This window comes from Sorex fumeus, unplaced genomic scaffold (assembly GCF_029834395.1).
Source record: "Sorex fumeus unplaced genomic scaffold, SorFum_2.1 ptg000043l, whole genome shotgun sequence".
In the NCBI taxonomy this organism is placed as follows: domain Eukaryota; kingdom Metazoa; phylum Chordata; class Mammalia; order Eulipotyphla; family Soricidae; genus Sorex; species Sorex fumeus.
The window spans coordinates 50,337,154-50,359,056 of NW_026606100.1; the positions used below are offsets into that span (position 1 = coordinate 50,337,154).

General features: G+C 60.0%; 1 protein-coding gene across 4 annotated transcripts in view; it reads left to right on the forward strand.

Annotated features, from left to right (window-relative positions):
• Nucleotides 1–21,903, forward strand: part of TACC2 (transforming acidic coiled-coil containing protein 2) — a 57,352-nt gene that overhangs the window by 26,832 nt on the left and 8,617 nt on the right. The window contains exons 4-12 of one of the 4 annotated variants that reach the window (XM_056120652.1): nt 2,030–2,090; nt 3,252–3,453; nt 8,715–8,776; nt 9,853–9,968; nt 12,198–12,369; nt 13,416–13,556; nt 14,585–14,677; nt 19,906–20,049; nt 20,292–20,368. In XM_056120652.1, the coding sequence (XP_055976627.1) occupies nt 2,030–2,090; nt 3,252–3,453; nt 8,715–8,776; nt 9,853–9,968; nt 12,198–12,369; nt 13,416–13,556; nt 14,585–14,677; nt 19,906–20,049; nt 20,292–20,368 (1,068 nt within the window). Of the gene's footprint in view, nt 1–227; nt 264–2,029; nt 2,091–3,251; nt 3,454–8,714; nt 8,777–9,852; nt 9,969–12,197; nt 12,370–13,415; nt 13,557–14,584; nt 14,678–19,905; nt 20,050–20,291; nt 20,369–21,903 lie in introns of all 4 variants that reach the window. The other 3 variants (XM_056120649.1, XM_056120650.1, XM_056120651.1) reach the window with 3 other exon arrangements.

Here is a 21,903-nt window from a genome sequence, read left to right on the forward strand (position 1 = left end):
GGGACCCCTGATTCTCGGTCTCACCCATAGCACAGGTGGTGGGTGGCCTGGCGTGGCCATGCTGCAGGGCACAGCTGGGACCCGGGTCCGAGAAGAGAGGCGGTTCTCTGACCCACGACCCGCCCCCCCCCCAGGATGGGGAGCCCTGTAGTCGGCGGGTCGGCAGACTTATCTTTTTGTCAGTTCCTTCTGTCTGTCTCCCTTTTTTCTTTGTCTTCCTGTCTCAGGATGGTTGAAGATGTGATGTCTGTCTGTTCTCTGTTGTAAGTAAATCCGCGCTCCTGCCTCTCCCGCTCCGTGTGCTTCGCCCGCCGTGGCTTCTGCGTCCCACGCTTCGCACCCGCTTCCTTCCTCTCCGTGGCTGCAGCTTGCCTGTGAATGTGGGGGGCTGTGAATGCCGGGGTTCGGGGCACCCCTGTGTCGTGGATATTAGTAGGAGTCCAGCTGCTCGGGGCCGGGGGCGGGGGGGAGGCCCCGTCACCCCGTGTCTGCCTGCTGGTCGGGAACGGGGTTCCTCTTCCCCATCACGTCCTCGGCCGTCTTCATCGAGGGGGCCCCACGGTTCGGGTTCGACTTGCACCCAGTCCTTTGTTTCTCACTTTCCACGGCACCGTGGCCTTGGGTGGAAGCCACCTGTGTTTCCCGGGGACCCTCCAGGGGTGGGAGCAGAGCAGACCCTCTCCTGGCCTCCCTGGAGGGGGCCGCCCCCCCACCCCCAGGATGGACATTTTCTTTGCCTCCTGGTACTTTCCGGGGACGTGGCACTCCGGGCCTCTCCCCTCCTGCTTGCAGTCGGAAGCTCGTGGCCGCATGGTGATGTGCATGGGTCAGCACGTGCTTCGAGCCCTTGGGATGCCGCCGCTGCCCTTGAACCCTGCCGCTGTCTGAGTTTTATTTGTGGGAAGCCTCGAGGGGACGTGGGCGCCAGACTGTCCTGCCCAGCCGGGACTGTTAGAGCAGGGCCGTGGGGGGTCTCAGGTCAGGGGAAGCCCTCGGCACAAGCCCTGATTTTTGTGGGCGCCCTCCCGCACGGGGTGTCAGGTCCGGGGTCTCTTTGGACAGATGTCCCCCTCCTCCGCCACCGCCAAGCACTTGGACAAAGGAGAAGGAAAGGGAAAATGGGCCGTGGACAGCGTGACTGTTCCCCGGGGGTAGGGAGAGATGAAAGAGACCCCTTCCTTCTTGGGACGAAGTCTGGACACAGGCCCATATGCCTGGCACCAAAGGGACATTTTAGGCCAGAGAGACAGTCCAGGGGTTAAGGCGCTTGCCTGGCATGCAGCCAGCCCTGGTTCAGTCCCCAGCACCGCATCTGATCCCCTGAGCCCCGCTGGTCGGGGACCCCCGAGCACAGAGGTAGGAGATAGTCCCAGAGCCCGGCCAGGCAAGGCCCACCCACCTCCCCTCCAAGAACATCCAATAAAAACCCTTCGATGGTGCGTTTCATGCTCCGTGCTTTGGGCTGTAGTTGGAAACTTCTCTCCCCGCCTGCTCTATCTGCAGCCTGCCTGGGTCGGGGTGGGGGATGCAGGACTCCTGGGGAGTTCAGGGCTCCTGCTCGGCAGTCTAGAACTTTCTCCCTGAGTCTGTGCGGCTCCTGCCACTGGTGGCGGCTGTGTCGGGGGTCGGGTCTAAGGGGGCCCTGTTCGCTGATCTCCGGAACCCGGATCCCCCCCTCCACTCCTCTCCTCGGTGGGTTTAGATCATCGTGGAGGAACCCGGACCCGTAGTCCACTCACCACCCAAACTCTGCTTTTAAAAATAAGACCATTCAGCTAAATTTATCCCTATTTTCTGGGTCAGCAGTCCCTAATGGCATCTGTGAAGACACCCTGCCTGGCCATGCTACCCCCCAGAGTGCCCGTGTGTGGCCGCGTGGCCGTCCCCTGGCTGGGGCTGGAGTGGCGTGGACCGGAAGAGGGCATCCGGGACGGGGACCCAGCAGGGGCGGGAGCCGCAGGCTACTCTGGCAGGTTCTGGAATATTCTTTGCCTGTTGGTTATGTTCACACTTTGCATTTTGTTTCCAGTGACACATTTAGGGTGAAAAAGTCGCCGAAACGGTCTCCTCTGTCTGACTCGCCTTCTCAGGTATGGCGCCGCCCTGTCTTGATCCCTCCCCTCCCCGGGCTTGGGGGGCTATCTGAGGGTGGTCCTCTCTGCTCATTGCTGGTGCTGGCCCATCTTCACCTTCCTCCACCCACGAAGGCCCTCCCAGTGCTGGCAACGCTCGGCGGGGGTCCTCTCCCCTGGGGGAGAACACTGTGTCCCACAAGGTCAGCATGAGGACAGGCTGTGGGCTCAGTGGCGGGAGGGGCAGGGCCTGGCGTTGCCCTGTTATGTGCCCCCCCAACCACACACACACACACACACACACACACACACACGCACACACACACCCCACAGATGCCGGCCCATTGGGGCCCAGCATGCAGACTCAGCTCTTGCCACTGGCAAGGGCTGCGGAGAAGGGTCCCATCCTCCCGGCCCAGCCCAAACAGCCTCTCGGGGGGCACCTCTGCTCTGGGTCCCCAGGACAGGCTGAAGGCGTGTGAACTGCTGCTAATGGCGTGGAGCCCGCCTGAAGCTTGTGGCAGGGGGCCGTGGAAGGTCTTGTGGGTCAGCCTTGTCGTTTCTCTCAAACAAAATGGGCAGGTGTGTCTTAAAATAACCAAAGGCACCACATTCTGATTGATTGATTTTTTTGTTTGTTTGCTTTTTTTTTTTTTTTTTTTTTTTTTTTTTGGTTTTTGGATCATACCTGGTGATGTTCAGGGCTTACTCCTGGGGCTCTGCACTCAGGAATCACTCCTGGCAGTGCTTGGGGACCATATGGGATGCCGGGGATCGAACCTGGGTCGGCCACATGCAAGGCAAACACCCTCCTTGCTGTACTATCTCTCTGGTCCCTTTTTTTTAAATCTTGGAGCCTCACCCAGGGTGCATGGGGTTCTCTCCCAACAGTGCTCCAGGGACCCAGTAGTGCCGGGGCTCAGACCTGGGGCTCCGACATGCCCGGCTTGTGTTCCAGCCCTAGCTCCATCTCCCTAGCTCGATTTTCCCCCCTAAGCCCGTGATGACCCCCTTGAGCAAACCAGCAGAGAAGGATCTTCCCAGGTGGGGCTATCAGGACCAGGCTGTGTTTCCTGGGGTCCACTTTGAGTCACGTCAGTGGGTTTGTGCTTGTCTTGGTGACTGCGGCCCGGAGGAGGAGGAGGGTGAGAAGAGAGACCAGTTCCCTTGTCCTCGCAGGACCCCACGCCAGCGGGCACCCCAGAAGCACCCCCCGTCATCTCTGCGGTGGTCCACGCCACCGACGAGGAGAAGTTAGCCGTCACCCACCAGAAGTGGACGTGCGTGACGGTGGAGCTGGACGCAGACAAGCAGGACTACCCGCAGCCCTCGGACCTGTCCACGTTTGTGAACGAGACCAAGTTCGAATCCCCCTCGGAGGGTAAGCACCGCCGCGGCTGGCCCGGCCCGGCCCCGGCCCCGGAGGGCACCGCTAGGGAGCCACAGGCCCGGAGAGGCCCCACCCAGTCAGGTAACCAGCTGGGGCTGCAGCCTCGGTGCTCGGCATGCGCACTGCTTGTGCTCACAGCCAAGACCCCCAGCCTGCTCCACGCCTGCCGGGCCTGCACTGCCCCCCCGGACCCCCCACGATCACCCCAGCTCTGCTTTTAGGCAGCTGTGCCTTGTCCCTTGGTGAGTGGACGGGCACAGCCCCATGTGAGTAGAAGCTCGGTTAACTGGGACCTCCCAGGCGACCGTCGTTCAGTGCTCCCACAGTCTGACCCCAACCCCCCCCCCAGGCCCCCTGACGGGCTCGTGGGGGCCCCACCCGCACTCGCTCTGTCTAGCTCCCTCCTGTGGGTTCAGTCTCAGGCCTGTGGTCATAGACCAGGACTGGGTACTCAGGCTTGCTGCCACTCAATCCGTCCATGGGAGGATACCTCTGTGCCAGGCACCACGTCCCTCTCCCACTAGGGGAGTAGAGGGGAGAAGCAGGGCCTTTCCTGCGGGAGGATTAACCCAGGACCCTGGCTCTGGTGGTCCCGGCCCCGCCATCCCCACCCCGGAGACCTCTAACCCGATCCCGGCCCTCCTCCTGCACTCGGGGTGCCTCTGGGGGCTCCCAGTTTCTCCCTGAAAGGTGTTGCTCCAAACAATCGCAGGAAAGAAAGTGGCGGACTGGAGCGATAGTACAGGGGGTAGGGCATTAGCCTTCCACACAGCCGGTGGCTGACCCGGGTTCAATCCCATATGGTCCCCTAAGCACCACCAGGAGTGATTCCTGAGTGAAGAGCCAGGAGTAACCCCTGAGCATCACCAGGTGTGACCCAGAAAAAAGAAAGAAAGAAAGAAAGAAAGAAAGAAAGAAAGAAAGGGAGAAAGGGAGAAAAGGAAAGAGATCAGGAGGCCAGGACAATCCCCTGTGCATTCTGGAGCTCTGGACTGCGGTGAAGGACCTCCGCCCTCACCCACACCAGCTGAGTGCCCAGTGCTGTGAACCCCTGGGGTGTAGGGAGATTCTGGGTATGTCCCCTGCAGGCCCCCCGTCAGCCCTGGCTTCGCAGCCAGCTTATCTCTATGTTGTCTCTGAAGAATCCCCGTGAGTCCAGCTCCTCTGTGGCATCTCAGGGGCCTTTTCTTCCCCCCGCGCTGCCCGTCCACAGTTTGAACGGGAAGTGGGAATTCAGTTCCCACCTACTGGCCCTCTGGGCCACAGTCTCTGCGGTGGGGCCTTGATTTGGCTCCAGCCTGGCCTGCTCGATTGTGGGAGACGTCACGGTGACCTTCCACTCTGGAGTGGCCCCAGGCATCCCCAGGCTCCAGGCTCCACCCCGAAGTCCTCTCCTCTACACACTCCCCCTGGGCACAGGGCCCAATGGCCACCCTCCCACTCAGCTGCCCTGCAGCGGGGCTAAGTTGGCACCGCCCACCTCCACCTGCCCTAGGCCTCCGCTCGGCTCTGCCATCCCTTGTGCTTGGGCTGGGCCACTTTGAGGCCACTGACCACCGTCATGGTGACATGAACTCCATCCGTGTCCTCTTTGCATCCCTGAACACAGTGGGGACTGAGTAGGACAGTGAGAGAAGGGAAATCCAGGCCAGGCGGCCAGTGGCTTCGTGGCAAGCCTGTCATCGAAACTTGGCAGACGGGTACATGGGCGGGAAGGAGGGTCCCACGGGCAGCCCCAGCCAGTGAGCACATACCGTGGATTGGTGGTTTGGAGGTACCCACTGTTTCCTGCAGTCCCTGTCTCTGGGGGCTTCCTCAAAACTTTCCTCATGTCAGACAGAGATGTTCAGGAACCAGCCAAGGGCCTCTGGAGAGAGTTCAGTGGGCCGGACACTTGCTTTGCTTGCAGGAGGTCCGGGTTTGAGCCCCAGTTTCAGATGGCCTCCCAACACAGCTGAGAGAGCACCACCAGTGTGGGCCCCTAATAATAATAATAATAATAATGATGATGATGATGATAACTAACAATAGAATTAACATGGAGCCAGAAAGCTCATTCAGCTGGCTGAGCACATTTGTTACATGAAGGATGTCAGGTCCCAAGGCTGTCCCCAAGCAGAGCCCAGAGTGACCCCCCAAACAAATTAAAAACCGAACAGAAGCTCACTTGCGTGTAGCTTCATGGATGAGCCTCAAAAGGCACATGATGGACTCTGTGTGTGTGTGTGTGTGTGTGTGTGTGTGTTTGGTTTTGTGGTCAGGAATGAATACATGCGTCATTTCATAGATAACAGGCAAACAGGCCTCGTTCCAACCTCGCTATCTTCTGTGGAGCTGAAACAGGCCACTCGGGACTTAATTGGTGACGGATTGTTTTTGGTTCAAGCCGACAAAGAGGCAGCTCTGCCCATCTGGAACTCAGACGCGTCTAAAAAACCAGCCCTTGACGATGCAAGTGTGAATTGTGGGAAGGCTGACCGGGAAGGGTGTGGAGACCAGGTGTGGGGACCCTCGAGGCACTGGCCTGTGTCCTCTGAGCCACCTGCTTTCCTGCCAGCACCGAATGGTGCCAGGGATCGAACCCAAGTCACTCAAGGCGAAGTCTTGTCCCCTGACTCTCTCTCCAGCCCCCGCGCATGCTTCTTAGCTTGTTTGCCGCATCCTGAGTGTTCTCTGCCCTGTCCCCCCCCCCCCCGCCCCCCCTGGAGCATGTGGGAACCTTCTGTGGAAACTTGAGCTTTTTGTTTGTTTGGGGCTCACACCTGGTGGAACTCGGGGACTCCCCATCAGTGCTCGGGGGACCATGTGCTGGAGATCAGGCCTGGGGCTCCCGCATGAAAAGCATGTGCTCCAGTCCTTGAAGCCTCTCCCCATCCTGAGAATCATTTGGCTTAAGTAAGACCTTGGCAGTGACATCTCAGAGCAGGAGCTGACTTGTCCTCATTTTTCTCAACTTGGCCCGTGACATGGAACAGCCAAACACTCACCCTGGCTCTCAGAGCTCGTCCGGGAGCGAACTGGACGCGGCTCTTGAAATAGTCCAGTCCTGTTCCCCGCCTGCTGCTTCCTTGTTTGTGGACCGAGGAGAACATTCCATCTCTATAAACAAGTGCTAAGTTGGGGCGGACCGGCCCGTCTCCAGCTCGCTCACGCCGGCAGAACATCGCCTCTGGGGCATGTGAGGTCCCTCTATTACTAATAGTCCTGGCAACCCCCCTCTTTTCTTGAGGGCTTCGGGCCCACGAGAGTGTGGTGTCACCCAGGGTCGCCCGAGAAGGTGGTCAGCCGTGGGACCTCATGCTAGAGGTCAGGGAGAGAATCCTTTCAAAGGGATGTCAACACATGAAATAGAAGGCCTTGAAGTCAGGTTCCTGCTAGTTCCGTGATTCTTTTCATTGGGGGCCTCCGCCAGGGTTGCTGGGAGCCCGTGGACCGTGTCCAATGCTGGGTGGGCCAGGCTGTGCCGATGATCATATGGCTTGTGCTCCGGCCGTGGGTGCTGTCTCCATTGCCCAGATGGAACCGTTGGAACTTTTGTTTTCAGAACTGGAGGTTGAACCCAGGCTCTTGCATGCTGAACCACACCTCTCGCTTCTTTACATTATTTTTCTGTTAAAACACACACACACACACACACACACACACACACACACACACACACACACACACACACATAAGGCTCGGGCTGGATAACTAATACAGGGGTTTAAGGTGCTGGTCCTAGATGCAGAACCTACCAGGCCTCACTTCTGAGCACAGAGCCAGGCATAGCCACTGAGCGCCACCATGTGTGGCCGGAACCTCCCTCCAATAAAATAAAATAAAACGAAAGACATCAGGTTTCAGGATTGCCACGGACCATCTGACAGAGCTGGCTGCCGAGGAGGTGACCTGTCACCCCTCAGTTCTCCTTAACGGGAAACAAGCCGCTGGTGTCTGCAGGAGTGGGTGACTGCCAGGCTCAGCCCTGTCGGGCCGCCTGAACCTCCCGCCCTGTCTGGGGTGCCAGCACTACTGGACGCTCCTGCTAGATGCCCAGGACCCGCGCCCTGGACCGGGAGCTCAGCTGATTGCTGGGGCTTCCTCCCCTGGGGCAGATGCTGGTTTCCCTGGGGAGAGTGTCCAGTGTTTCCTTTGCAGTGGGACGTCTGTTTGAAATGGGCCATTCTGGGGCTGAAGCAATAGCACAGCAGGTAGGCGCTTGCCTTGCATGCAGTCGACCTGGGTTCGATTCCCAGCATCCCCTGTGGTCCCTTGAGCACCACCAGGAGTAATTCCTGAGTGTAGAGCCAGGAGTAACCCCTGTGCATCGCCGAGTGTGACCCCAAAAACGCACTTACTGCATTGTCCTCCCGTTGTTCATCGATTTGCTCGAGCGGGCCCAGTAACGTCTCCATTCTGAGACTTGTTGTTACTGTGTTTGGCATATCGAATACGTCACAGGTAGCTTGCCGGGCTCTGCTGTGTGGGCGAGATACTCTTGGTAGCTTGCCGGGCTCTCCAAGAGGGGCAGAGGAATCGAACCTGGCTTGGCCGGGCTGGCAGCTTGCAAGGCAAATGCCCTACCACTGTGCTATCGCTCCAGCCCAAAAAAGGCAAAAAAAAAAAAAAAAAAAGGAAGAAGAAATGAGAAATGGGCCATTCCTCCACCTGGCTGGTACTGTAACAGTCTCAGCATCTGAAGCTGGCAGCACTCGGGAAATGCACTGAATGGCACATGGGTTCTGCAGGAGCAGGCTTTGTCCTTCCCTGGAGGCAGGGAATGGAGAGGCCTTGTCAGAGAAGCCAGTGGTGCATCCAGCTCCCAGTGTCCATGGGACGTGGCAAGATCCCATGAGGTGTACGTGAGATGGCCAGAGAAGAACAGCCCCATGCACATGCCACGCAGATACATGTCACATGAATACTGTCACAGACATCCCTTCATGCCAGATGTGCTGGTGCATGAACACACACGCACGCACGCACGCATGCTGGTCCACAGGCTCATGCAGAAGGCACAGGTCTGGGCCCACTTCCGTGACATTCTGTGGCGTTGTTCCTCCTTCCAGATGGCAGGAGCCCCTGGGTCACAAGAGGTTGACCAGATGTCTAAAAATAGCTGGGTGGAGTCTCCGTTCTTGCCTGGATGGGAGGTCTCCAATCAGGGGACATTCTCCACCACCCTAGCGCCTTGTCCCGGCCCCACCCTGCCCAGCCCAAACTTTCCCGCTGCCTTGCTGACCTGACCTCCCCCTTGGCTTCCTTTGCAGAGCTGGATTACAGAAACTCCTACGAAATTGAATACATGGAGAAAATCGGCTCCTCCTTACCTGTAAGTGCCTTTGCCTCCACCCTACAGCAGGCGGGTGGGCTGGCGGGCTTCCCCCCCCCCACACTCCCCCGGCCTCCTGGGAACTCAAACCCCCGGCCAGGCTCCTCAGGGCCCACCTCAACTGTGCAGTGCGTGGGGGCGGGGAGAGATGGGGGCGGGCTGAGCTCACGTGGCTGGTTTGGGGGAGAAGGAAGTCTATGCGGTCTGACTCCCGCAGAATCCCTTCTGTGCACTGAGACCATCAGAGGTTGCTCTGGGAAAGGTGGGGCATGGCAGTTGGGCTGTTTTTAAGGCCACTGTGACCTGTTTTCTGCTTCCTTCCGGTTCCCTGCTTGGGTGAGTTGAGTGGTGGACAAGCAGCCTGTCCCCACCTTTTTCATTTCCTTGATTTTTTTTTTTTTGGCGGGGTAGCCACTCTGAAGCCATAACCGGGAGCCCCTGCTGCACCCCTGGTGAGTCTCAGATAACTGGGCTGGAGGTTCCGTGCAAAGGCCCAGGGGTGCCGCAGTGCTGAGGCTTCCAGTGCTGCCTGGGAGGGCACGTGACCCTGGGAATTGAGCCCGCTGGGCACATACCATGTACTCTGACTGCCACAGCCGTGGACACATGAGGCATGTGCCCTACACAGAGCGCCGCCCGCCGCCCAGACCCCCCCCCCCACTTCACTCTAAGTAGTTTGGTGGGCAGCGACCCCGCTGGCTTGGTGGCATTTGGTTCTGCACAGGGCCCCACACTGTCCCGTGGCTCCACTGCGGGTGGGTGAGGACACACAGCGATACCAGCATGCTGCTCTGACCCGTGTCCCTCTCCGGGAGCTGCCACTCCTGTGTCGCCGCGGGTCTGTGGGGCTCCGTGGCTGGTCCACGTGCCCGGCTGCGCCAGTCCCAGCCTGAGAAAGTGGGCACCGCAGCTGCACAGTCCTGTCCTCCGTCCCCCGCAGTGCTCACGGGCGTGGCTGTCCCCTCTGCTGCCAGAGCTGGAGCCAGACGCCACCATCCCCAGGCTGCTTTTCCTCCCGGGAGCGCTCTGGGGTTCACGTGTCACGGCCACACTGACGCGTCCCTTTGCTCTCGCAGCAGGACGATGACGCCCCCAAGAAGCAGGCCTTGTACCTTATGTTCGACGCGTCTCAGGAGAGCCTGGTCAAGCCCCCCGCTGTGCGGATGTCGGAGCCCCCTACGCCGTGCTCAGGGTAAGTCGGCCGGGAGGTACCAGCCCCGGAGCGGACAGGTGGGACGCCTGTCCCGGCCCCTGGGCTCTGCTGTCCTGCTCCCCCATGCCAGCTGCATGTGTGAGCCCTGCCGATGGCCCCCAGCGCACACAGTTTGTCATTTGTCCCATGGAATACCTCGTGTGCAGCCTCGAGACCCTGGCTTGCACCTCCAGCCTGTGGCAGTGTGGCCTGTTGAGGTTTCCTGGTGCCCTGGGGTGGCAGCTTCCTGTGTGAAAATGCAAGAGCAATAACCCAAGCAATGACCCAAAAGGATTTACCAAGGCTCTTGGTCTCCCCATCTGAGTGGTGGACTTGGGGTCCCTGTGCCCAGAAGGTCTTGGCACATAGTACGGGGCTGCTGTGACCACAGCTTTGTCACAGGCCCTGGGGTACGGAAAGTGCCCGGGGACAGGCTTTCTATGTACACAAGAGCCAGTATTTATCCGGGCCATGTTCTGAGCTGAGCGGTGCCAGATTGGGCAGGCTGGGGGGTAGGGGGTCTCCGTTGCTCTCAGCTTGGGACAGGCTCACCCGCTCGCCCCTGCCTCCTCCCGCTTTGACTGCCCCCACCCCCCCACCCAGGGATGGTGGTGAGGACGGTGATGATGGCTAAGATGATGCTGATGCTGATGGTGATGGTGGTGGTCGTCGTCGTCATGGTATGGGGGAAGATAATGACGGGGATGGTGGGATGCTAGTGACGATCCTGACGGTAATGGGCCTGGCAGTTGATAGCCGTGATGGTGCTGCTGGTGGTGAAGGTAGGGAAGCTCATAACCATGGCGATAGGGGATGACGGTGAGGATGCTGGCACCTGTGGTGATGGTGGAGATGGTGGAGCAGGAGCTGGTGATCACAGCCGTGACGATGGCAGCAGTGAGGATGCTAGTGGGGGTAGTGGTGACAGTGATACCAGGGAGGGAGATGGTGGAGGTGATGGTGGTGATGATGGTGACAGAAGGGTTGATGACAGTGATGATGGGGTTGCGAGGATGGAGATGTGCTGATGGGGATGGTGGTGCTGATGGGAACAGTGGCGCTAGTGGTGATGATGGTGATGGTGGTGATGGTGATGGTGATGGTGGTGTTGATGGGAGCGGTGGGGCTAGTGGCAGTGATGGAGTGGTGATGATGGTGGTGCTGATGGTGATGCTGATGGGAGCAGTGGCGCTAGTGGTGATGGTGGTGATGGGGATGGTGGTACTGATGGGAGCGGTGGGGCTAGTAGCAGTGATGGGAAGGGTAATGATAGTGATGATGGTGATGGTGGTGCTGATGAGAGCGGTGGGACTAGTGGCAGTGATGGGAAGGGTAATGATGGCGATGATGGTGATGGTGATGGTGGTGCTGATGGGAGCAGTGGCGCTAGTGGTGATGGTGGTGATGGGGATGGTGGTACTGATGGGAGCAGCGGGGCTAGTAGCAGTGATGGGAAGGGTAATGATGGTGATGGTGGTGATGATGGTGGTGCTGATGGGAGCAGTGGCGCTAGTGGTAATGATGGTGATGATAGTGATGGGGATGATGGTGCTGATGGGAGCGGTGGGGCTAGTGGCAGTGATGGAGTGGTGATGATGGTGATAATGGTGATGGTGATGGTGGTGCTGATGAGAGCGGTGGGGCTAGTGGCAGTGATGGGAAGAGTAATGATGGTGATGATGGTGATGGTGATGGTGGTGCTGATGGGAGCAGTGGCACTAGTGGTGATGATGGTGATGATGGGGATGGGGATGGTGGTGCTGATGGGAGCGGTGGGGCTAGTGGCAGGGATGGTCGATGATGGGAGTGGTGGTGGTGGGATGATGCTGGGAGTGGTGATGACGAGAGTGACACGTTAGGACAGTGAAGGTGGTGCCGTGTGCTAGGCGCCGTGTTGACAGCTGTACACGCAGACAACGCTGCCTTGGTCTTCAGAGGGGGCATTGCCATCTCCACTTCCAGGAAACACGGGGAGGCTGCGGCCAGCTCTCCCCTGGCACCCACCGCCCAGTGACTGACGCTGCTCATCTCGGGAATTGGTGCCCCTGAGCCACTGGCCCCTGCACCTCTGACCGCCCTTGTGGGCAGGCCCTGGGCTGAGCCTGGTGGTGTTCACGGTCTGTGAGAGCTGCCTCAGGAATGGGCCCTGGGCGTCCGGGCCTCCCTGGGCTTCTGGCCCTTCAGGGAACTCCTTTCTGAGAAGGCTCACGATGCCCGCTGCTTCCTCAGGTCCAGTTTTGAGGAGACGGAAGCGCTGGTGAACGCCGGGGCGAAGGTCCAGCAGCCGGTGGCCCGAGCGCTGGCCCCCGGGCAGGAGGCCCACCTGCAGGTGCCCGACAAGCCCTCCCAGAAGGAGCTGGAGGCCATGGCGCTGGGCGGCACCTCGGAGGCCATGGACACTGTAAGTGTGTATGTGTGTGTGTCGGGGGAGGGGGGTGAGAGCACTGGGCTGGGGCGTCCATCACAGCTGTCCTCCCCTGGAACCCGATGGGGTTTCTCACCCGACCCCCAAACCCAGGCCAGACCCAGACCCTGTGACTAGACGGCAAGAGGACTTGGACTCAGCCTGGCCAAGTCCTTTGATTGCCATCTGGGCTGTGTGATATGGGATTTGCAATGGTTTTGGGGTTACACCTGCAGTCTGCGCCCAGAGACGGGGTCCAGGTACCCTCCAGGTGAAGGTGATGGGCAGCGGGTCCCCTCTCCCTTCCCACCCCTGCTTCCCTCTGCACCCTTGATCTGAAGCGGGCCAACCTTCCGGCTGGTTTCCCTCCTGTTTCGTTTCCCTCCTGCCTGGCAGCCCCCAGAGGGCCCTGGTGGGGGTCAACGTGTGTCTCTGGCCCTTCCCGTTGCTCCTTCAGTGTCTCTGCAGCACCTGCAGGGGGACGGGCAGCTGGGTTTTGGATAAATGACAGCACCAGGGGTGTGGCGATGGCGGGACTCACGGCCTCTCTCCTACAAAGGGCCTGGGGCACCCCTGCATGGTGAAGAAGCCTTCTGAGCTACCTGAGTCCTGTTTTCACTTGAAACCATCCTTCCCTTGTTCAAGAAACAACCTTTCCCCAAACTGTCACTTCCTGTCCTATGTACCCCGAGAGGTATTTGATGGGTGGGCCCTGTTGGATCCCCGCCAATGTGCTGGTCTCCCACTCCCCAAGTCTTTCCCCCCCAAAAAATGAATATAAGGAGGAAAGTTTCTCCCACTCACTGCTGAAGGCACATGGGTGGGTGATTTGGGGGTCCGGGGGTTGGGGGGGATGGGCAGAAACTGTTCTTTGTGGGGAGGGGGCTGGCGTCTCAGGATGCCCATGGCCGTCAAACGGGCGGACGGAAGGGGTGGCACCTCCCTGATGCTCCCTTGAGTCGTAAGCCGGAACCCCGGGTCCTCGCCTGAACCTCTGTCTCTGTGCTCTTGTCTGTCTCTCCTGCACTTCCTGTGCCCTGCAGACCGCTCCCGAGGGCGCCTTTGCCTCTGCTGACGCCCTCCTCAGCAGGCTGGCCCACCCCGCCTCTCTCTGTGGCGCGCTTGACTATCTGGAACCCGACTTAGCAGAAAAGAACCCCCCAGTATTTGCCCAGAAACTGCAGGTTTGTAGCCTCCCCCTCTCCCTCCGCCACCTTTGGGGGATTTGTGGAAAGCCTCAGTCGAGAATGGAGCCCCGAACCCCAAACACGCAAGAGGGGAAGCCGGGCTTTATGCGGGACCACTGCATTAAAGATGCCCCGGAAGGCTCGGCCCTGCCCGCCGGCCTGGGTGCCCTCTGGATTTCAGATGACCAGCATGCGGGGGTTACACAGCGTGGGCATTTCGAGGTGGACCCCAAAAGCCATATATCGGCTTTCAGAGCTCCCCCAAGCAGTGATTTGAGCAGGGAACTGAGCACACTCTATCACCAGGGAGCCGCCTCTGTGCAGCGCCAGCGCTCACTGAGCCCTAGAGGGAACATCTGGACTTGGTTTGGCATCTGCCACCCAAACAACTGTCTGCTCTGAGCTTGAACACTGACAGCTGAGTTTGATGGCCTCCAGCTAGGAGCTTCAGAACCAAGCTAGCTGCGAGTCTGTCCTGGAGAGCGACACACCCGTCCTCGGCAGCAGCAGGCGGGGCCGGCCTCCCCTAGACAAACACAAGGCAGGGAATCAGAGGACAGCGCACAGGGGAAATGTTTCATCCCGTTAAAAACTGAAAGCCTAGGGCTGGAGCAATAGCACAGCGGGCAGGGCGTTTGCCTTGCACGCGGCCAACCCAGGTTCGATTTCCCAGCATCCCATATGGTCCCCTGAATTACCGCCAGGGGTAATTCCTGAGTGCAGAGCCCTGGAGTAACCCCTGTGCATCGCCAGGTGTGACCCCCCCTCCAAAAAAAAAAAGCAGAAAAAAGAAAAACCTGAAAGCCAAAAAACAGCACAGGATGTCGCCTGTTCACAACGTTCCCCAGGACAGTGACAAAGCAAAGCAAATGACGCCCTTCTTTCATGACCTGCTGGGTGCTGGGGGCTGGGGGCCGGGGGGCGGGCGGGGCACCCCAAGGGCCTGTCCTCACCCACTCCTGTCCCGCCACCGGCGCCCCATCCCAGGGCGTCTGCCCTGGGTCTGCCCCTGCTCCCCGCCCCAGGAGGAGCTAGAGTTTGCCGTCATGCGGATCGAAGCCCTGAAGCTGGCCCGGCAGATTGCCCTGGCCAACCGCGGCCGCCAGGACGCCCCCAAGGTACCGGTTTGCCGCTGCAATGATGCCGTGTGTGAGCCCAGCATAGCTTTGCTAACCACCAGCCGGGCGGGTGGGGGTGGGGGGGCGATCACCCGGAGTGGTTTTTCTAGAAAGCACAAAGGAGAGCACCGTGCTTGCAGCAACCGTGTCTCAGCACGTATCTGAGATCCCAGGACCTCGAGAAGGCGGGACCCCAGGCCAGGGATGCAGTGGGGGTGGAGGAGAGGAAACGGGGGGTTGGGGGGGCTTAGAGCAGTCCCAGGTAGCGGGTGACAGTGTAGGGGCAGCCGGGCCAGCCACCCCTCCTCAGAGGTGACTCTTCCCTGCATAATTATTTGTTTCTTGGGGCTGGAGTGATAGCACAGCGGGTAGGGCGTTTGCCTTGCGCGCGGCCGACCCGGGTTCGGTTCTCAGCATCTCATATGGTCCCCTGAGCACCGCCAGGAGTAACTCCTGAGTGCAGAGCCAGGAATAAGCCCTGAGTGTTGCTGGGTGTGACCCAAAAAGCAAAAAATAAATAAATAAAAATTAAAATTATTTGTTTCTTGACCCAAATGGGGAATGTTCCTGCAGAACCTTTTTTTTTTTTCATTAAAAAAGAAATGTCAAGGGGCTGGAGCGATAGCACGACAGGTAGGGCGTTTGCCTTGCATGCGGCCAACCCGGGTTCAATTCCCAGCATCCCATATGGCCCCCTGAGCACTGCCAGGGATAATTCCTGAGTGCAGAGCCAGGAGTAACCCCTGAGCATCACCGAGTGTGACCCAAAAAGCAAAAAAAAAAAAAAAAAAAAAAGAAAGAAAAAATGTCAAAATCAGGGGCTCCTCCCCAGTGCCCTGCTGGTGACGTCCTTCCTGAACCCCACCCCCGAACCAGGCCACCCAGGGGACCCGGGGGAGCTGCTCAGACTGTACCCCAGCACTCCACACCTTTATGGCCCCCGCGTCTCCATCTATGAGCTGAAATAGTCAGTGTGGAGGGGTGCGGGACTGTGGCGGGGGCGCCGTGTGGGTAACTGGCCCTGATGGTGGCCCCCACCCCACAGTTGGGGAGTGGAAGGAACTGAGCTCCAGCAACGTGGTCTGGCAGGAATGGGCACACAACCTCACCTGGGCATCCCCTGGGCTCGTCTCTCCTGACAGGTCCTGGCAGGGGGCTCGGGGGTCTTCCATCCTTGCTGCGGGTTCCGGAGTTCATCTGCTGTCCCCGCCCCAGGCTTCCCCAGTACCAAAGGGGCAGCCCCCTTCCAGAGACATTTCCCCGGGAAAGAAGGGCGCCACCGCGGCGTCCAGACCGAGAGGGCACCCGCGGACTGTGGCCACAGCCTGCTCCCACTATGGTGTGATTTCCTGGGAAATTCTCTTTATAGGAAGCATTAAGTTGTAAGGACTTTACCCCCAGTCTCTCCCCCGCCCCCCTCCTTCTCTCTCTCTCTCCCTCCCTCTCTCTCTCTCTCTCTCTCTCTCTTTCTCTCTTTTCTCAGGGTCCACTCTGTGTTATGCTTTCGTTTGGGGGGCCACACTGGAGATGCTCAGGGCTTATTCCTGGCTCTGTGCTCAGGAGTTGCTCCAGCGGTGCTCAAGGGGACCACAGGGGATGCAGGGATGGGACCTGGGGCAGCCATTGCTAAGGCTGTATAGCCCTCCCGCTGGACTATCGCTCTGGCCCCTCGGAGCTCACTCTTGACGGGGCTTGGGGGGAGACCCTGTGCAGTACCAAGGGTCCAGCTTGGGTCCACCGTGTGCAAAGCCAATGCCTCGCCCCCGTGCTATCTCTCTGGCCCCTTGATTGATATCTCGACCGACTTGGGTCGTGTCTTACAGAGTGAGTCGCAGGGAGCTTGTCCCCTCGAGATGGGGATGTCTCTTCCAGGGGCATCTGCGGCCGGAATGAGTGGGCCCCTGCAGTGGAGGGGATGGAATCTGGAGCAGCAGTTCTCAGCTGGGGGCCACATGCCCCCCCCCCGTGGGCCTCAGGATAATCCAAGGGGCCCATGGGTGAACATTGCACCGGTAGGAAGTCAGCATGAGATGAGGGGTCAGCCCGTAGAATAGGGGGAAGACCCAGGATCAGAATGCGGTGGGAATAGGGCCACAGTCGCACAGCGGTCGAGAAGTGCAGGACTAGTGTGCTGGTGGATTTGGGGTCCCACCTGCACCCCCCGAGGGCAGGTCCGAGAGGGTCGGTGGCAGAGACTGGCCAGGAGTTGGCGCCTGTCCTCATTACAGGCAGCCCCGTGAGCTCATGGCCATGTCCCCTCCTCTCACAGGTGCCCAGAAGCCCCCAAGGTGACAGTTGAGGAGCGGTGAGGGGCGCTGTGGTCGTCACCAGCCACGGCAGCCGAGCTCATGCGTGCCTCCCAGGCAGGGGCCTCCGGTGGCGGCTGTGTCCCACCTGCCTTCCTCCCGGGTCCCTCGCGGAGAGAGCACTGTCACCCGTGTGGCTGGAGAGCGTTGAGTGAAGCCGGGATCTTACGTGGCCTAGTCCCCACCCATCCTGTCCCCATGCCCCTGGTCAGCCTCTCCTCTCCACTCGTGCCCAGCGTGGCCTCCGGGGACGGCTCCGTCCTCATCCCAGTCCTGTGGCCGTGGCGGGTGGCAGCAGGGTGAAGGCAGGGCCCCCGGCCCCTGGCTGCCAGGTGTGCCTGTGTGATGGGGCCACAGGGGCCCTGGGTCCTCGCTAGGACCACGGGTGCTGCATGGGGCCGAGACTTCAGGCCCTGGACCTAGGGGAGGGAGCTGTCATCGGAGGTCCACGTCGGAGGTCCATGTTATCTGTGAGGCCACTGTCCTGCCTTGGACTGTGTGGTTTGGGAGCTCTTCGGCCCCTCTGGAGGAGAGGTGTGGGGAATTGTGTGAGAGCAGCAAGATGTGGTCTGAGTCTGTCCTTAAACGAGCCGTAAGAGATGCACCCCTCGGTCTGGGTTGAGCAGGAGCTGGGCATGCAGCCGGGCGGTCCCTGAGGGATAGGGCCAGGCCGTGGGCCTCATGGGCCTGAGCAGGTGGCTGGAGGGCGGTGCCGGCGAGCCCGGGTGCCGAGCAGAGCCGCTTCCCCTTACTGGACACGCTTTCTCTCTCCTTTTCATGGTCCCTTCCTCGCTTGAGCAAGGACTCCCGTGGTTCTTGAGCCACTCAAGAACTTTGTATTTCTCGTCCACTCACTTCCTCCTGTGCTTCAGTCAGCTGGGGGGTTATTCGGGGTCAGGAACATCTTGTGAATGAATCTCTCTGTAACTCCACTTAAAAAAAAACAAACAACTGGAGGGAGAGGGAAGCCGGAGTGATAGAACAGCAGGCAGGGCGTTTGCCCTGCACATAGCCAACCCAGGTTCTATCCCCGGCATCCCTTATGGTCCCTCGAACACTGCCAGGGGTGATTGCCGAGTCAGGAGTAACCCCTGAGCATCACTGGGTGTGACCCAAAAAGCCAGAAAAAAAAATTTTTTTATACATCGAGAAGTTAGCTGGCCTCTCCTGGTCCTTCCCATTTTGAAATTGGTTCCTAATATTTTTTAAAGAATATATTATCTGGGGCTGGAGCAATAGCACAGCGGGTAGGGCGTTTGCCTTGCACGTGGCCAACCTGGGTTCGATTCCCAGCATCGTATAGGGTCCCCTGAGCCAGGAGTAATTCCTGAGTGCAGAGCCAGGAATAACCCCTATGCATTGCTGGGTGTGACCCAAAAAGCAAAAAAAAAAAAAAAAAGTATATTATCAGACAAATAAAGTGACAGGCCACTTTCCCCCACCCTCTTCAGAGTTTGACTCAATGAAATGTACCGTGAGTCTTGTTCTCTTGATGCAGTCCGAGAGGCCCCCCTGGGCCGAGCAGCACTTGGGTTCTGTCTCAGAGTGAGACCCCGTGGGGGTAGGGGTGGCTGCACCCCTCCATGGTCTGGAGGGGAACCTCTCTCCCCCGATGGTGGTCTTCAATTCTATGCCAGCACCCTGGCTGGAACAGGGGCTTCCTGGGAATGGGGCTGAGATGAGCGTGTCTCCCAGGCAACCTTTGGTGGAAGGGACCGTGCTCCCTTCTCAGGGGGGGGGGGATTTGGCCAGCAACAGACACTGGGGTCCGACTCCCCAATGAGCCCAGATGCTCAGGACCGGGCCCGGGTAGGGGACCACAGACGCTCCCTTGAGGACCTCCGCAGCATGTGTGCCACTAACTAGACCTAACTGGGAATTCTCCAGTCCTCTCCATGAGGCTCTGCTGGGGTTACTGAGCCGTCTCCCTGCTCAGGTTCCCTTTCTTGGGATCCGAGCGGGGAGACGCCTGGCCTCGTGCTTGCACAGAGAAATTCTGCTCATACGCCGGCACTTTCTGCCGCCCTGGTGCAGACTCTGGCTCTTGTGCTCTCTGCAGCGTGAAGAGACCCGAGGCCTTCCTCGAGTCTCTCCTCCTACTCGGCTGGGGTCCTGGGTTCCATCCCTCCCTCTAAATCGCCCTATAAGCAGCGTGCCCAGCGCCCATGTGGCCGGCAGCACCCCGCCAGGAGGCTGATGAGAGGGACTGTGAGCGGTTGGCGTGCTTTGCCGTAGTAGAGTAGACTCACCCTAACCCTGCATCCGCCGTGCACTGGGGAGGGCTGGGCGTCGTGTGGGGTACGGGGGGGGGCTCCCCGGTTCTCTTCTCCTTCCCGGGAGGCCCGAGTGTGCAGGCTTCCTCTAAACCAACGCCTGCGGGAGGCAGACGGGAAACCACGTTGAGGGTCTCACCCAAGATCAAAGATCATTACTGACCCAGTTTTCTCGTGGAGACAACGGGCTGCAGAACCCTCCGGAAGGCACATGAGCTCGCATCACACCACATCACAGATGCTGGCAATTGGCACTTCCCAGTTTCTTCACAGGCTCTGGGCCAGAGTTAGATGTCTCCTCCCTCCCTCCCCAGGCAGAAAATGATCTTGTGTGTGGTTCTCCGAGCACTGCCTGCCCCACGGGCTTCTGTTTGGGGAAGGGAGCTGATGGCTCGTGAGCGGGTTCTGGGCCGTGTGTGTGATAAACGGGCCGTCAGCAGGTAGCTGACACAAGGGAGTCTCGCTCCCCGGCCCTGCACAGTGACAGACCCCGCAGACGGCCAGCCCACCCCCCCCCCCACTGTCCCGTCCTTCCCCCCTCCCTTTCAGAGCCATCCACCCCGCCCTTCATTCAAGGGCACGTGTAGTCCTGGCTCGCGCCTGGATAGTAATGTCCCTGTTTTCTTCCTCATTAAAAATCGTTCCACAGAGGGAGGCTGCCCACCCCACAGATGTCTCCATCTCCAAAACGGCCTTGTACTCCCGCCTCGGAACTGCAGAGGTGGACAAGCCCGCGGGCCTTCTCTTCCCGCAGCCGGACCTGGACTCAGCGCTCCAGATGGCCAGGGCAGAGGTAGGCAGCCCCCCACTGGGATCTGCGGGCCTGCGGGTGATCTGGTCTCTGCTGCCTATATAGTGCTTCTACCCAGGCAGGCACACACTACTAGCCGTTTTGGCCACCGACCTCTGCCTGGGCAGGGAGAGGGACATTGGGTGTAGGAAAGTTTTAATTCCTCTCATCCTCCACGCCTCCTGACCTCACCTGTGACCTGTTAAGATCAGAAGCCCCTCACCTTGCCCTCTCTCTAATGCTAGATCCTAACCAAGGAGAGAGAGGTCTCTGAATGGAAGGAGAAATATGAAGAAAGCCGGCGGGAAGTGATGGAAATGAGGTCAGTGCAGGGAGTGATGTGCCTTAGGGAAGGGCTGGAGCTGGAGGAGGGGCGGGGCTGGGACTCAGGGGCGGGGCTAGAGCTCCAGGGGGCGGAGCTGGGGCTGAGGGGCGGGGCTGGTGCTGAGGGGTGGTTGGGAGGGAGGTGGGGCTGGCTCGGGCAGGGCTGGACCTCTGGGGACGGGGCTGGGGCTTAGCGGGCAGGGCTGGGGCTCAGGGACAGGTCAGGACTCCAGGGCTGGGGCTCCGGGGCGGGGCTTAGGGGCAGGGTTGAAGCTCTAGGGGCGGGGCTGGGACTCAGGGGCGGGGCCAAGGCTGGGGAGGGTGGGCTGGGCTTCGGGGCGGGGCTGGAACTCTGGGGGCGGGGCCAGGGCTGTGGGGTGGGGCTGGGCTCAGGGGCGGGGCTGGGACTCTGGGGATGGGGTTGGGGCTCAGGGACAGGCCAGGACTCCAGGGCTGGGGCTCCGGGGCGGGGCTTAGGGGCAGGGCTGAAGCTCTAGGGGCGGGGCTGGGACTCAGGGGCGGGGCCAAGGCTGGGGTGGGTGGGCGGGGCTCCGGGGCGGGGCTGGAACTCTGGGGGCGGGGCCAGGGCTGGGGGTGGGGCTGGGCTCTGGGGCGGGGCCAGGGCTGGGGGGTGGGGCTGGGGATCGGGGGCGGGGCCAGGGCTGGGGGGTGGGGCTGGGCTCAGGGGCGGGGCTGGGACTCTGGGGATGGGGTTGGGGCTCAGGGGCAGGCCAGGACTCCAGGGCTGGGGCTCAGAGGCGGGGCATAGGGGCAGGGCTGGAGCTCCAGGGGTGGGGCTGGAGTTTCAGGGGTGGGGCTGGAGCTGGGGCCCCAGGGTCCAGGCCCGGGCTGCCTGGACCTTAGTCAGTATCCTCTGAGTCTGGCATCTCTGTAACTTAAGGTCCATCTTTTCCTAAAAGTAGTGCCATTGAAACGAGCACGCGCGGTAGGAGCAATAGCAGAGCAGGTGGGGCACTTGCCTTGCATGTGGCCAACCCAGTTTCAGTTCCTGGCACCACTCAGGATCCCACAAGCCCTGCCTGGGTCCGGGGTGCAAGGAGGGGCTGTTTGAGCCCAGAAAGCACAGAACCCTTCGGTGTGAGGTTCGGGAAGAGCCGAGTGGGTTCAGCTTGACTTCACCCCTTCGAGTTCTCCAGGGAGGAGATTGTGAGTGTGAAGCCGTCAGCTCTGCTCACGCCTTTCTCCCCGTTCTCTCTCTCATCCTCACCCCAAGAGCCAGGGTCCGGGTGAAGGCACACTGTGCTCCCCCACCTCCCACGACAGAGCTGCTCCCAGCACCCAGGACTGTAGGGGAGAGGCAGGCCAGCTGCTGGGTCTCGGGAGAATAACCAGCAGCCCACGTCCTTGAGTGGTTCCTTCCAGAGCATGGCGTTGGCTCTGTACGGCTCTGTCTGTGATGTCTGTGGTGGCAGAGAGGATTTCTCACGGCCTCGTCCTGTGGGGCAGCAAATGTCTGGGCTTTTCTGCAGCTGTGGTTCTTAGAATGCTCTTCCCACAGGGAAGATGATTAAG